Source organism: Strigops habroptila, chromosome 3, assembly GCF_004027225.2.
Source record: "Strigops habroptila isolate Jane chromosome 3, bStrHab1.2.pri, whole genome shotgun sequence".
Lineage (NCBI taxonomy): Eukaryota > Metazoa > Chordata > Aves > Psittaciformes > Psittacidae > Strigops > Strigops habroptila.
Window position 1 is genome coordinate 19,546,607 of NC_044279.2, and position 16,304 is coordinate 19,562,910.

The window sequence follows — 16,304 nt, forward strand, 5'->3', positions numbered from 1 at the left end:
AGCTGCTCTTGCTTGTGGAAGTACGAAAACTAAAGAACATGCAGGCTTATCAGCAGGAGTAATTTTCCTCAATAGCAAGCCCTGAAAGACATGAGCTTATGCAACCCATGAGACTCAAGTTTATACAGTCCACTTTCCAGAAATTATAAGCAACAGGCATTATTTCAAGAAACGAAAATCTCAATGCTTATTTTAAGCAAAACACACTCATATCTAGTCACAGATGCAGCAGCTGCTGAGCAACGAGGCAATGAAATAGAAGTGTTTTATGTTATCACCAATGTGCAAAAATACAAAAAAAAAAGAAAAAAAACAAACCCCAGATATACTACATTTATACGCTATAACTGGGAATTTGGTTTTTTTGTATCATTAAAAAACTCCTTCTCCCATGAATTAAGAAACACCAACTCTCCCGTAACTACTAGAATAAATGAGATTAAAGAAGATTCCCATTTGCTTTAAGGAATTTGCAATTTATTTTCTCAAAAGGTACTACTATTAAGGTCGAATAAAGAAAATCCATAGGAGAAGTAACTCATCCTGCTTTTGCAGACTAGTAGCCTGGGTGAGCTTGCAACAAACCTCTGTGAGCCATTTCCATTTTCCAAAAGCTCATGATTTTTAGATCAAATGAGCTTTCACTACAGTCATGAGAGAAACTTTAATAAGCCAGGTACTGAATTTCTTACACATACCCCAATACCCTTGATTGCGAACAACTTCTCTCAAAAAAAAAAAAAAATCCCAAACATCAACCTTTTTCATTATTTCAAACAGCAAAGTCTGCTATCAATCTTAAATGCAGGGTTATGGTTATTGCCATTTCCAATCTTCGGCTCTAGACTTCAATTTACATAGAAAGTTTCCTGCCATGTCAATCATGGAATATAACACACATAACCATTTTAAAAATAAAGAAATACTAACAAACCACTGTAAACTAAGGAAAAAAACCCCAAAAAGACACCAAAGATGATCAAGATGATACTTTTTTTCCCACAGATTTCTCACTGCCCTGAAAACTGTATTTATTGGCAAAAGTTTCAACTTTTTCCTCAACAGTAGCAGGTTGTTCTTAAACTACAATTAAAACTTTCACTGACTACCTGCAGCAAGCAGAGTTAGAATCTTGTTGCCCAAGTTAGAATCTTGTTGCCCACAACAAATTAAAGGAAACAGGAAAAGAAAGAAAGACAGCAGAAGTTTGGAAAAAATGACCAAGGAACAAAACTCAGGATAGTCCAAGGAGCAGCATGCTCCATGAAAACATAAAATGCTGCCACAGAATATAGAATTGTGTACTGCAGACTGCAACTGCATCTTGCAGTTCTGCTGAAACAAAGCAGAACTTGCGTAAAATTATTCTAAAGCAATTAAAACTTTATTATGTGTAGCTTGATGTAAAACTAAGTACATCCAAATGTCAGATGAAGTGCTGTATTAAAACCACAGCTGAAGAGCTGAGAAGTAATGAAAACCCTTAAATAATTTCAACCACTATAAAAGTGAGAGCATTCAAAAATGACTGCACACAGCGCACCAGCACTCATGTAACACTTGTTAGGTTGATTTTTCCAAGCAAGGACTAACCAAGTCCTGACTTGTGCACTTACCCAGCACCAGTAATGTTAGTCTTCATTACAATATATATAAAGTGTAATTTATTAAAACTACATAAATGCACAAAAATAGGTAAAACATTTTTTGTACGCTTTACTTCTCCAAGGAAGATTAAACTGCTTTTTGGGGAAGGGAAGAGGATGGAGATGGAACATTCTTGACTAATTTGCTCCCACAGAGCAAGTTCTCGGAGTAAGAACACTGGGACTTGTAAAAATCTGCGACCAATTTGTCACATATACTACAACATGTACAACTTTATAACTTACGGAAATGGGGCAATATATTGAATGAAGAGCATAGTTTCATATATGTCAAAGACTTCCTCCAACAGTGTTCATATTTTTTTGTTTTGTTTTAAGGATGGCTGGTGTCTCCAACATGATCCAAAATAATTACTTCAAATGTAATTGTCTTTCTGCGTTCCAAAATGATCACTTAATTGAATTCCACTCCATGTTGAGGATAACAGAAAATAATTAGGATCCAAAGAGATAAATACCCAGCATGATATTAGTTAATATGAGAACCTGGAAGACAGTGAAAAAGCCATTAAGTCTCTCTGAAAGGAAACAGAGCTTTCAAATCAATAAGCCATCCTTTACAGCAGTGTCCAGAGACAGTGAGAATGACACAAGTGTTCCATGTATTCTAACACTAGTACTCAGCAAAAGTTTCAAAAGGGGCAAAAGCCGATTAAAAGTTTCACTTTGATTCAGCCCTCTTTCTTGAAAAGGAGAATATATGCAAGTCATTGAAAGTATAGAATACAACCTCCACGGGCATGATATGCATCAAGAACACAGTTTTGCAATGTATCTGAAAATCCCTCCAGTAAGAGTAAGGAGGAGGATGAACCTAATTTAAGAGGATTTATATATACAAGTATGCGCAGACAGGATAAAGGAATACTTTAAGGTAATAAATAATCAGAAGTAAATGTATTCTTAAATACACAAACCTTGAAAATGGGCATATTGCAGCAATAGGAAGGCATCTGCAAGTTTTTAGAAAGTGAACCTTACCATAGCCCTATAAATGTCTACTTCTAACAGTAAATTCTGGAGTGCAGTAAGAATACTAGACACAAACCTTCTTTTCAGAATACACAGATGAATATCTGAGCACATCAAAGTTTACAGTTCTTAAAACAGTCTTCAATATGGAGACAAAACGGGAGGCAGTTAGTCATAAAGCTTGGTGTGAAGAGTTCCCTTGGAAATAAAGCTTTTAAAGCCTGTTCAAAATTTGGTCATGGCCAAAGATAGCAAAGAAAAGTCAGTGCGAGCCCACGACGTGGCACCTACATGCTAAACAGCATCAGCTTTTAAGATACTAAAAAGAGAAATTTCATCTTTGTTGGTTAAAGTAACACATAATGAACACAGTTTGGTGGCTCACCAAATAGTCAGCTTGATATATTTCAGAAGAATACTTAAGAATTCATCCCGTAACTATTAATTTTCTTTGAAATTTGAGAATAAGAAGTGTCTCTGGATAATGAGATGAGAGTCTGTTAAAACAGCTGAATCTGAATTGTACAACAGAATGAAAAACTAATTAACATGTAATAACTACAGCTTCCACAAGATAAGGATAGTCCGTTGCTCTGTGCACTCCAACAATAGGATCACTGTATTGCAGGACAATAGTTTGAGACATTTTAAAACATACAAGTGGGAGGCAATACTAGTGGAGAAGTTTGAAAATATTCCAGAAAAATATGAAGGGAAAAAAGTGCATACAAGCAGAAATATTTCCCAAAAAATCCCCACAAAAAATGTTTTACAACTTCTTCCAGAGAGCATCAGCTGTCCAAGTGGTATAGAAAAGACTAATGACAATAGTAGAATAGTAGAAAATGCCATTAAAAAGTGCCAGCACAAACCTGAGGAATTTAAAACTAGCTTTACAAACCGAATTCTTCAGCCAGCTCTAGTTTATATGATTTATGACATGTAAACCACACACAGGGGATTGTAAAATACAAGACTCACATGCCTGAATCACACACAGATCAGTGGTGTTATTGAGGATCCAAGCAATATAATTACTACAGAATGTTAGTAATACTTCGGACCATTATTTCTAATTATCTTGTCAAAGACTACTGTTTTTCCAAACATTTTTTCTAAATCATGCAATAACGCAAGCAGTAAAGATCCTTTAGAAAAAATACTTTTACATTTTCGATTTGAAGATGTCTATTTTCTCACCTACCAAAACCTGATATAAATTAAAAGAAAGAAAATTTAATGAGTTATTAAAAAATCAGTAAAGATTGTTCTTGTTCTCAACTTATATAATGAAAAAGCATAATTATCTATTACTGCATCAAAACCCTAGTACCAAGTAGTCTTTCAAAGCAGCCCAGCAGGCCCTACAAACACAGGCTACTCCATTTCCTAAATGAAACTAACTTTTTTTTTTTAGTTTCCCCATATCTGTGAGAACACAGGTACTGGGCATGGTATCCGAAAGAAAAGGAAACAGATGGACAGGTGAACTTCAGAGCTCTTTCATATAAACACGTCAGCAATCCTACTTTGTGAAAAAGGAAACAAATAATTTACCATTTATTTGCCTTTTACAGCTATTTAGAAAAACTGGTTTCTTATTTGTGCCTCATTCTAGGACAGGGAACAGAAATGGAAACTGAAGTTGCCAGCTGAAAGAAAGATTAAGGCAGAAATGTTTACCAGAGATCTGCCACTGTTGAGACGACATTCAGGACAGCACAGTAAACTGCAAGTCCTTGAATTAGCAAGTTACTTAATGAAGTTACACAGCTGCATTTTGGACCAAATTTTCCAGACCCTTCATGAGAGGTGTTTCATATGGGAGACAAAAACTTCAAGTAATTCAGTATAAAAGATCCAGTTCTCACTACAGCCATGGAACAGCCTCCTTCTATGATAGCTTGCACTGTACTTGAGGAAGTGCACAATCTGAATCCTTTGAAGAGACTGTAACATCACACGACAGATTTATACCAGCCTAGCAAAAATTAACAGTGGTTACAATCTTATCTTTCTGGATTCAACGAAAGGCAAAACAAGATGTTTCACTGCTCATGCAGTCAACCTCCCAGTGCTTGAAGTGTTGCCAAATGAAGATAATCAAGGGCTATTAAACACTAGCCCAGCTTTGCTACTTTTAGGCAGCACTGAACACAGTTAAAATAAGGCTGACTTTCATATTCACATTTTCATGGCTAATCAGATGAATGTGCAAAGGGGTTTTTTTTTATCCCTTCAGACCTAAAATACTTTTATCTTCAACAAAAAAAAATGAGTCCTTAGAATCTGCTTTTGTCTCCATTTTTTTTCCAATTACATGCTGTTAGAAAATAATTTCTGAGAGCTGTATTATTATAGCTTGGGAGGGAGGGGAAAAGGGAAAAGAAAAGGAAGAAAAAAGGAAAAAAAGCAGGAAAGGAAAATGAAAGCAGGGGGAGTGTTACCATGTTAGGATAGCATGGCCTGATAGTCCATGTGGCAGCATGACCAATGAACACTGTTTAGGTGGCAACAAAATAAAAGCAACTTTGTTTCAAGTATTTTACCTATTCTTGAGTAATACATGTTTCTTTATATGGGACACCTTAACATGTACACTTCCTCTACGCAAACTGAAGAAACTACTACAATGGAGAAAACAGAAGAAAGCTGTTAAATTTCCCAAAATACTGGACTGCATGTATGATACAGTAAAAGAGTATATACTACTATAGTTACTCTTTATGGAGGACCTCCCTCTACGCATGTAACTACATAATCTATTCTCATCTACTCATAGCAGAATGAGCACTACGTCACCTGCGCTTTTGATTGCCAGGTTCAGTGCCTAAAGTTAGCATTGGAGTCACTGGATCATTTTTATGATCATCCATCTCTTAAATCAGATCTGCAGATGATTATGTGGGGGTTGTACTAGATGACCTTTAAAGGTCCCTTCCAACCCAAACTCTTCTATGGTTCTATGATGTTACAAACCAGGCAAACATAAGGGTGATTTGACCAACCTTGGTACCTTACGTACCGGATTACATGGGTCTTCATGATAGCTAAGCCTGTGAATTTGAAGGTAGCTCATCTATACTCAGTCCCAACACAATGGCAAGTGTGTTCTTAATTTATAAGCATAGCGTGGATCTCCAAATTCACTGCTTTTTTTAAATACACTCAGTAAATCCCACAGTTCTGTTTACCATATGTACCACACAGAAGAATTAGTGATAAATGTCAGAGATGAAGCAAACAGGGGACTCTGACATTTTATTTTTTAGAAAGCCAAACCTGGGCCAAGAAATGAGCTAAGCATTCAAAAAAAAAAAAAAAAAAAAAAAAAGAAATGCCAGAATACAGTAAAAGGCTCCACAATTCCTACATATCAAGAAAAACAGAAGGGCATCTAGAAATATATTGTTATTATTACAGAAAATTGAGTTGTACTGATCTTAGAACACACAGCAACTATAAGTTGAGTGCTAATAATTAATTATCTTAAAGCCAGCCCAAAACATAGTACTTCCAAAAGAAGGAAGAGGTTTAATACCCAGCAAAAATTTCTAAAATACTGATGCATATTAAAACTTACGCGTGCACACACTTCAGAAGCCTTGAAAAAGGACAAACCCTCCATTTATCTAGTACTTCACCAAGCTCCACCATTCTCAATTATGTTGCTCAAAATTCCCTCTATAGTAATAATAAAAACCAAGAAATATGCAAAGGATTTTTAATGGTGAAGAAGTTAATCCTATGGTTCTTTAGATGAAATAAACCCAAAAGGAACCTTTATTCTCTTAGATGTCACTGCAAATGCTGACTGGTATAAAGTAGCTTCCTTCCCCCACTTTCTGCCTTTCACACTTATTTTATTCTGCATATATTACAAAAATCCTCTCCTATTTCTCAAGACTTTTTTCAGAAATTAAATTGGCAAAAATTTTAGTAGAGCTGCCAGAATTCCTGTCTGAAGCTTGAGTAGGCCAAATGCAAAGAAAGAAATGCAGCATTCACGTTTTTTCAACTTTCTCTCCTTAATTTGTTTTCTTAGCAAATGGTCAAAGTTTCTTAATGGCCTATCATCAAAAACAACAAACCAACCTTGTCAAAACCAAGCAAAAAAGCACTAACATCCCTCCCCAGTAATTTTGGTAGTGTTCTAATCAAACTCCACTTTCTCAGCCTCTTTGGTACTTACAGGCTACTGTACAGCCTGGTTTTATCTGGCAACTCAGCAGTCAAGTTCCTGGAGTCCCTGTGTCTCTAACACTGACAAATTTAATTAGCCAGGGATAATTCCTTTTAGGCCTTCACCATCTCCAATGCTTGTCCATATACACCTTAAAAGTTCTATGTTTTCAAATTTCCTGAAGGCAGGCAGCTGCCATTTTTGGACATCACTAAGTGCTTAAGTAACTAAATTTCACATCAGATTTTACAGGAAACAGAAACCCAAAAACACACACAAAAAACCCAAACAGAAACAACAGTTTCTAGAATGCTGCACATATGAAGCCTGATTTCTAATCCGACTGCCCTGTGCTTCAGAAAGACAAAGATTTATGAGAAATCAAGTACTGATGAATTCAAAAAACTAACCCATGTTCCATTTTACCCCAGACATAATCTCTATCCTTATTCCACCAAATAAAAGGGGTCATTGCTACAATATTACATCATACAAAATGCAACTGGAATTCATATGCAGGTTACTTGCAGACAATTCTTAACTGCTGTCAAACATTTTGTTGTGATGAGGCAGAAACAAAGTCAGCCCAACACTTACTAAGAGATTTAATATGGGTTTGTTGTATATTTACAACTGCATGCACAAAATATATTAAGAAATTATAAATTCATTCACCCCACCCAAAAAATGGTGCTTTCTACTGTGTTAAATACTCTAATTCAGTGATTCGTGTGTTAAGTACTTGTTTACATCTGTTTCAGTGCCTTAAGAAAATCTGTGTAGCTGGAACCAAGGAGAACACTAAGTAAATGATGTTTCACTGAATTTTTTTGTTACAAGGTACCAACACAGGAAATTTCATAAGTTTACGAAAGTCCGAAGTGACCAGTAAAACCAAGAACAACATGAACATTTAATCTGAACCTAATTTAGCATTTTACAATGCTCGAAAGGTGTCTTAAAACAGTAATTTGTTCCAGGAGTTTATCTTGCCTATACACAACTGACAGAGGTAAAATTTTAGGTGGTTGATAACATCTACCTTTTATCCATTAATCAGTTTCATTTTTCTCAGATGTAGTAATTGCACTGACTACTTTCCTGACAAAAAGGATTAATCTCTGTAACAAAAGAGCAGAGTAAGTACGTAATAGATATTTTGAAAAGGTCATTGAACTTGTTGCAGTTCAGATTTGGCATGCCTGAACTTCAAGAATCATACATCAATCTCTGATGTGACCAAAATTTCTTAAGTAAAAACAACCTGTCTTCTTTTTGTAATTCCTAGATACCATACAATGCGAAAGCAAGATACAAACATGCACGAAGTATGTAGAGGAAATTTTTAAACACATTGCCTCCACTATGTAGTTGTCAGTTTCCACGCCACAACTATGGAGAAAGATGTGCTATATATCTAGGTGATAATGCAGTAGAACACTATGAAATTAAAAATTAAGGTTACATTACACTACTGCTTCATATGTTTTAAGCAAAGATTCACATATAAAGGGAGGTTAAAGTGAACTGCTTTCTGTCCTCTAGAAGGTTAAGTCATGTTGTGCCACAGTCCCTTATTTCTGGAGAAAAAAAACCCCGAACAAAAAAACCCACCAACCCTCCTCCCCCCTCCTCACCTCCAAAAAAATCCTCCACCCAAAAAACCAACTAACAACAACAATCAAAGAAGAAAAAAACCAACCAAACAAAAAAACCCCACCAAAAACCCCCAAACCAACCCCTAGTATTTCAATAACCAATTGAAATATGGGACACCATACTTACAAAGTAGTGTGTCAATGGATCACATATGTTTATTTCTTGAAACTTAACTGGCGAGCACACCAACCTCAAATGTAATTCAAGAGAGTATAATAAAAGGCACTCTATGAGAACAATGAAATATCAGACCACTAGGTGTGGTTTTTACTTCTCTAGGTAAGCTTTAGAGTCTTCCTTTGAACTTCTTCATATAAGAAGACATATGAGTGACATGAAAGGGGGAAACACTGAGGAGACTGAGTAAGGTGAGGGACAAAGCAACCAGGCATCCCTGAGTAACAGCAAAACCCCCACACTGGTTATGAATACGTAAGGAAGAGAAAACATGTAACAGTGCAGCTCTTGATCACTCTAAAATTTCAGTGCTTTCTCTATTAAGCAAAATTCTTATTATTTTTTCCCGTATCCATTAGAATTGACAACATTTAGTATTCATACAAGTCAAAGAAAACTGCAACAATAATTCATTTTCAACTATAGTGATTGCGCATGAAGCTGCTAACTCACAAGAACACATCTAAGAAGCCTGAAGCATGCCTTTTCCATCATGGTACTGCTTTGGAGGGAAAAGCTCATGTCTGCTGAATTATTTTGAATAAAAACTTCTTTTTTTCACCAGCAGAATGAAATTAAATTTTTCTGAAAATAGCCAAATGGAAAAAAATATATTACTGCATACATAATTTGATTTATTTTTCTCGCAATACAGATGTCTGTGTGAATTGACACCAGCTTGCATATGCAAAAGCAAAACGATTCAACCGGTTCTAAATCTTGGAAAGCGTCTGAGGTTTGTGCTGATTTCCTGCTGAATTGTAGCTCAAAATAGCTGCCAACTGCAAATTGCTTGAGCTCAAATTGCTTGAACAAGTCTGAAAATAACACGCAAAATAAAATCTCCGATGTGAAAGCAAAATGTCTGCTTGCAAATGGAAAAAGAATCATGGGAATAAGCTTTATAAGCTAACACATCTGTATGAACCATATATGCCTAAACCCCCATGTATTATCAAAGAATAACTAGAACACTTTCAGATTAATTTAATTTGGCTAAAACATTCCAATTCACATACAGAGCCTCTTCTGAACACACAAATACAAATGCCCCTTAAGTATTAGTTCTATATAAATTCAATTCTGTGCACATCTTAATTGCCATCAGGAAGAGGCTACAGAATTTTAATTAAAACAAATTCTTTTAACTTCTTGGATTTTATTCCTACATATTAGAAAAACACCACAAAACAAAACCCTTGAAATTCTAAAATGCAGGGAGTACTAAAATTAGAAGAAACTATCCATAATACTTTAGTTTGGGGTTTTTTTTTTGTTTTCTGAAGATAATCAAAAGTGTATTTGACCCATATACACCAACCCCACAGAGAGAAAAAGAAGAAAATGACAGATTTTAAACGTATTCAGAAATTTGGTGTTTTGTTTTTTGGAGTTTTGTCAAAAAGTCAGTTTTCCTGTATAATAAAACACTTTTTCCCCAAAGAAACAATTCATAATGTTTAAGATAAAAATTTCAAGGAATTAGTACTAATTCCTCGTGTGATCTAGCACAAAATGATTCACACTGTGTGTGATAAAATGCAACCTGTATAAAAGTACAGAATGAAATTATCTAAATAAAGACTGGCAAACTGGAATATCAGAGCTTTTCATATCATTAATGAAGATTAACTCTTTTCTATCATCACACTACATTCATATGATTCCTACTTCAGAACTAAAGCACCAGATCAAATCCACGTGCTCTTTCCAAGCTGTTATGAAAAGGAATGGAAACTGGGGATTTCCAAATAGGCGAAAGAAACAAAATAAAGTCATCAGCAAGCTTGCTGAGGGTATACTCAATGCCACTGTCCATGTCACTGACAAAAGATGTTGAAGAGGACCAATCCCAACACTGACCATGCCCATGGCAGGGGGGTGGAACTAGATATCTTAAGGTCCTTTCCAACCTGAACAAATTCTACAATAAAGGCACCCCCACACACCCCCCAAATCTTACTTATCATTTTCTTACTCTACGATTCCAGCATTAGAATAATTTTCCTCCTCACTTGATCACTAAAAAAAAAAAACTCAAACAAGCAAACAAAAAATAAACCAAACCAAACTAAAAAGCCCAACCAAACAAAATAAACCTAAACCAACCAACCAACCCACCCCCTTCTTACCCAGACCACAAAAACCACCACAAAACCCACAAACAGCTTTTGGAGCACATCTTCACAATTTAAATTCCTTTATCTTTCATTCAAAGACACAAAAACCCACATGCTCTTTTCACACCTGCAGATGGGTTATCAACATGACAATGAACCAGAGTATTTATTTCAAAGGTAATATAAAAGTCATAGCAATGGCCATGGATAACGTTAAGGAAATATACTTAAGTAGTTTCCGTATGGTGCTGCTCTTCCTCAAAGAGGGTTTTATTCAAACTTCTCCAATAAAAAGAACTATGGTTTGCTAAGAAAAGGTGTAATTAATGTCTTCAGCTACACTGCAGCAATGTATCAAGATAACATTTTTTTAATGTTCTTCAGAGAAGTCTCATTAAGAGCATAATCTCACACTTGTATATTTCAACTTTATTTAAAAATGCACAGAGTAAAAACCAAAGAAATGCAGGAAATGTCATTATACTCTTGGAATTTAACACTTCCATAAAATACATGGTATACAAAGCACCTTGTACACAGTCATCAATTTCATAATGAGAAAATATGCTTGGAGCAACGCTACAGCAAAATGAAGTCAGGCATGGAACAAGTATTTTCCATGTTCCTCCTTACAAGAGTTCTAGTTTTGGCACCATATATGGAGTTTCCATGTAATTTAACAGGGCATTTCCAAAAAGCAGCTGATTCACCTTTCCTATGGTTTCAACAAAAGGAAATAGCACCTTAAGAAAAAAAATCACCTACCCATACATGTAAATGGAAGATTTCACAGTTTAAGTGAAAACTATGAAAAAGTACAACTTGGTTCACTAAATCTAATTGTATAGGGCCAACAAAAAGTAATCAGTAATTTTCTGAACTGTAACTACTCAGCTATGAGGAAAAGCTGCTCAGGTGCTAGAATGTGAAGATTTACAATGATGTCAAAATATTAACAGGTATGTTAAATTTTGAGAGGCATCCATTCAAGTAAGTTTTGTAACATTTACCTGTATCCAAGCGCTTTACAGGGGACTCATCATCAACCTCAGAATCTCCACATGCACTCCTTGATCTTTTCCTTGGGTGCAGAAGTGTCTCCAACCTTGGAAGGACTACAGACAAAAAGGTTTTGGTCCCTAGCTGTGGAGAAGTTGGCTGGGTTTCAGTGTTCTTTGCAGACTTTTGGGGGCTTATACTTTTCGATTTGCAGAAGAGAATGGATGTACGTCTGTTTACATCAGTTGATGACTCAGCTACAGCAGAAACAGTCGACTCATTGAGATTACTGTCAAGTAAGTGTTCTGGAGTGTGTCCATTTATTTCTTTCTGAATGGAAGTGCTATATAATTCATTATCAAATTTTACTCTTTTGTAAAGCTTACTCTGCTCTGGATTGAGTTCTACTGGTTTGAGGGTTGGTGGTTCTGAATTAGTCTCCAAGTTTGAAGGAAGAGGTAATGCATCTGATGGTTCAAGTTTAGGGGGAGATTTATCTCCTGAAAAAATTATAAATAGAGTGTGATTTTTGAAAACCTGTAGTTATAAAGTCTATTATAAAACTCACTATAAATGTGCAGCCCACCAAATAAATTGTTGTTTGGAAACAAAGCATAACATTTTAAAAACAAACCTTGTCTAGCAACAATCTGTCCTAGTTAGTAGTTTCTACTTTTATACTGGGAATGTAACAGGGATAGAAAAGTACGTGTTTATAGTTGGTGTTAAGAGTTTACACCTGGATAAATACTTTTTACTTCTCATGCAGTTATGTTAGTTTCATTCACTAAAAACTAGGAAATCTATTTTTTTTTAAAAAGCTGGGGTTGTGGATGGTTATCTGTTAAATGCAATTATACTGCCATTCAAGTACATTTTAATATACATTTTTATCTATTTCACCTTATCGATATTCACCTTACCTGCCTAAGACAAATTTTTCAGATAAGCATAAGCCCCCTCCTCCCCTTATTTGTAACCTGATCTACGAGAATGAGCTAAAATGCATCATAAAATCTCCAGAAAGACAAGACTTGGAAAGCTGTTCTACAGTCCTGGCTAATGCTTTATCTATCAAAAACAAATTAAAAAAAGAGGATGAAAAAACCCACCCCCCCCAAAGTCTTGCAGCTTGACTAGCCACTAGTTGGCAAATACACACTTGACAATGCAGACTTGATAGGAGAAGTCAGAAAAACCACCCTCTACCATTATTTCTTCATACTCTCCCTCTCCCCCCTTTTCTTTTTTTTTTTAACATGATCATTTCCCGGTCAATTCCAGGATATCTATGCTGGGAAAAGACAATGGAGATATAACTGTGAGTACATAAAACTTGTTTCAGTTTTCCATCAAAAGTGATGGGAGAGCAAATAAACATTCTACTGTTGCAGCATTCCCCAATACAAGTTAAAGGGCTTCCTAACCCATAATTACCAACCCAAAAAGATGTTACAACCTTCTTTCTAGCTTCCAAAAGAACCTTCTAAAATATAAATTAATAATAAAGAAAATGCTTATCCTAAAGTAACTTTATGAGACCAATGTAATATTTATGCCATCACATAAAATTTTAAAATTTAGTTAGTTTTTCTATGCCACATGAAAAAAAAAGGTGTAAAAATCCCAAGGGCTGAAGCCCTATATCTGTAGTGGATTAAGTATTACCTCTGTATCGCTTTGGTTTTGGCTCAGCAATGCTTACTTGAAATCAATGACTAAGAGCAGAAAAATCTCTGCCCATTGTTTAAGGTCTAATCAAACAATAGCATAGTTCCTACTAAAAAAATATTGTTAAAATAAAGTATGAACTATGTTCACATCTTTTGAAGGCACACAAGTGTTAGAATTGGTAAATAATATTTCAGGAAGGCATTTAGAATGAAATTTACAGTCAGATAAACACATTTAAATACGACAAATTAATGTGCAAGGTGACTCTTCTTTGTGAACAAATTCTCATTTTCTTACAATTATTTAGGAAATATTCACAAAAATATTTAGGCATTCGAGAACTAATTAAGAGATTAAACCCTAAATTGCATGGGGTTATTCTGGTACCAAATTTTTCACACAATCACAATTGAAAACAATTGCAGAGCGTAATTCACAGCTCTTCCCAAGTCAGGTCTTGTAGCGATCTTTGGCACAGGATTCTACTTCTTTCCTCATCTTTCTTTTTGGCAATGTGTCTTCTTTACTCCCCTAAATACCTTCCACTTCCCAATTGGAATTTGAACTAATGACTGTTACTTTTCACTAGATCAGAACTGTAACAACAATGTCAATTAACTTTGGATCGTGGTCTTCACTATCTTTTTTTAAAAAAGCATACTGTGAATATAAGGAAACAGCTACTGCTCACTTTTGGACTATTTCTTGCACAACAGCTGCAGTGAAAGGCTGTGTCATAGAAAAGCTAGAAGTAAAAACTTCAGTTTTCTGCCTGAAACCACATTCCTAACGAACTATATTCAGTAGCATCGTCACTTGAAGATTACAAATAAAATATACATTTTAAAAAAATCACCAAATGTTTAAGAACACTTAACGGCCTCAAGAACAAGATAAGTGTGTTGATTCACACACACTTTTTCTACCATTGTCAATCAAATCTCACGCAAGTTATATGTTTGAAAAACATTGTCTTAGTCACACTAAGAATTAAAATCCAAGTTGCTGTCTGAATGGCAGTTAAGGACAGTCATTTTATTGACTTCACCTTTCAAAAATTCTGGTACCATCAAGCTGTACCAGACTGAGACTGTTTTATTTATTACCATGCTTCCATTTTCCCTTGAGCTCTTTCCTCCTCCCATTCAATGCACTTGAAATTCAATGCAAAATGAAACATATCTCTAACTCTCCTAAAGAAAAAACTATTAGCTTTTTAGAGGCGAGCTGATCATGCAACAAAAACTCAAAAGAACTTGGTTTTTTTGAGAGACTAGATTTTCTTGGCAACATTATAAATTAGCAATAAAGACCTCAGTAACTGATTTAAATCCTAAAAATACAAATACAATATTCAACTGAAATATAAAGTTAGGTCTTTCTAGTATACTGCTCTCATTGAAATCAATGGGAATTAGCCAAGAGTAGATGCAGCCTCGAGACCAATGTTTTAAGGAGGAAGAACAGCACAAGGGGAAGGGCTGGTTAGATATGGCTGACTTGATTCTACAACATTAAGGTTGTTACATCCTAGCAACAGTTAGATTAAAAAAAACACAACCCAACAAACCCAACAAAGAACACCCCCCAAAAAAACCAAACCCAAATCGAACAAAGTGAATTAACAACCCAAACCTACCCTCCACCGTCCCCAGAGTATGGAGTAGAGAGTAAGATCAGCTACAAGAGACAGCACAATGGCCAGAGTCTTCAGCATCACTGACCTAGACTCACATGATCCCCAACACATATTTTGTTATTTAAGTGGATTTCTGAAAGTACAAAGGTATTTTCCACTTGGGCATTTCCAATTTCTTTTCATATGAGATTGTACTTTCATTTCTTAACATCTAGATTTTTAAAAGCCTTGCTACTTTGAAAAATAATGGAGGGAGATTTTGTTTAAAAGTATCATTCTCATACTCTTAAAATATTTGTTATGATTAAGTGGCTATTTGTCCATTGAAAAATTAAATATAATATTAATTTACTACACTTTAATAAACATTATTAAAGCACCTGACTGATGAAGTTCAGAACAGTACTGGTTTAAACATGGTTTAAATTCTTACCTTCCTCTTCTCCATCTTGTTCTAATGCTGCACTTTCTTCTTCAAAACTTCCAATACCTGATTCTATTTGAGGAACTTGGTTGTGTTGCTGACTAAGTTTGTTGCGAATAATGCTGATTTCTTTCTTTAACAGCTTTGCTCTTTTGCTCCTTGACCCACTGGATTTCATTGCACAGGTGAGATCAAGTTTTTCTAGCAACTCTCTCAGCTGTTCTTCCAAGGACATATGCGCTCTGTTTGCAGGATTCAGTAACCTATCCACTGAAGTCAAAATACACGATTGAAAATGTGTTAGTGTTTTCCAGAATGCTTCCCAGAATACTACTACTAAAAGGAGGAAAAAATAAAACTCACTTGCCAGAACTAAAAAACATCATCAAAAAGCTACTTAGATTACAGTCTTAGTAGCTTCACCGTTACCAGTGAAGCAATGTTGAAATGAATGCCTACTACATAATTACTACTCTTCTGGATCAGCATTTTGCTCAAGAAAGCTAAATAGCAGAGCAAAGAATTAAAAGGTCAGAAGGAAGACATAATTAATCCTTCCCACCCTAACAGATTATTTTCTTCTTGTCAAAGAGAAGGGCAAGATTATGGTTATAAAAGAAAGGTGTTAATTATTCTCCTTTATTGCCAAAACCTTAGAAAACTGATGTGTATGTCAAAAGAAGCTATTTTAATTCCTAGTATTACAAACATATTTGATTTTTTAATTCAGTAGGTTATTTAAGAATGTGCTTCAGTGTGCGTGTACTGGTAGTCATTCTCCATGACTTAC

At 35.3% G+C, this 16,304-nt stretch overlaps 1 protein-coding gene across 5 annotated transcripts in view; it reads right to left on the minus strand.

Annotated features, from left to right (window-relative positions):
* BRD1 (bromodomain containing 1) overlaps positions 1-16,304 on the minus strand; it is a 70,025-nt gene that overhangs the window by 14,954 nt on the left and 38,767 nt on the right. For 3 of the 5 annotated variants that reach the window (XM_030480878.1, XM_030480877.1, XM_030480879.1), the window contains 2 exons: positions 15,524-15,784; positions 11,789-12,277 (listed from right to left, as the gene is read on the minus strand). In XM_030480878.1, the coding sequence (XP_030336738.1) occupies positions 11,789-12,277; positions 15,524-15,784 (750 nt within the window). Of the gene's footprint in view, positions 1-1,892; positions 2,154-11,788; positions 12,278-15,523; positions 15,785-16,304 lie in introns of all 5 variants that reach the window. The other 2 variants (XR_003990742.1, XM_030480880.1) reach the window with 2 other exon arrangements.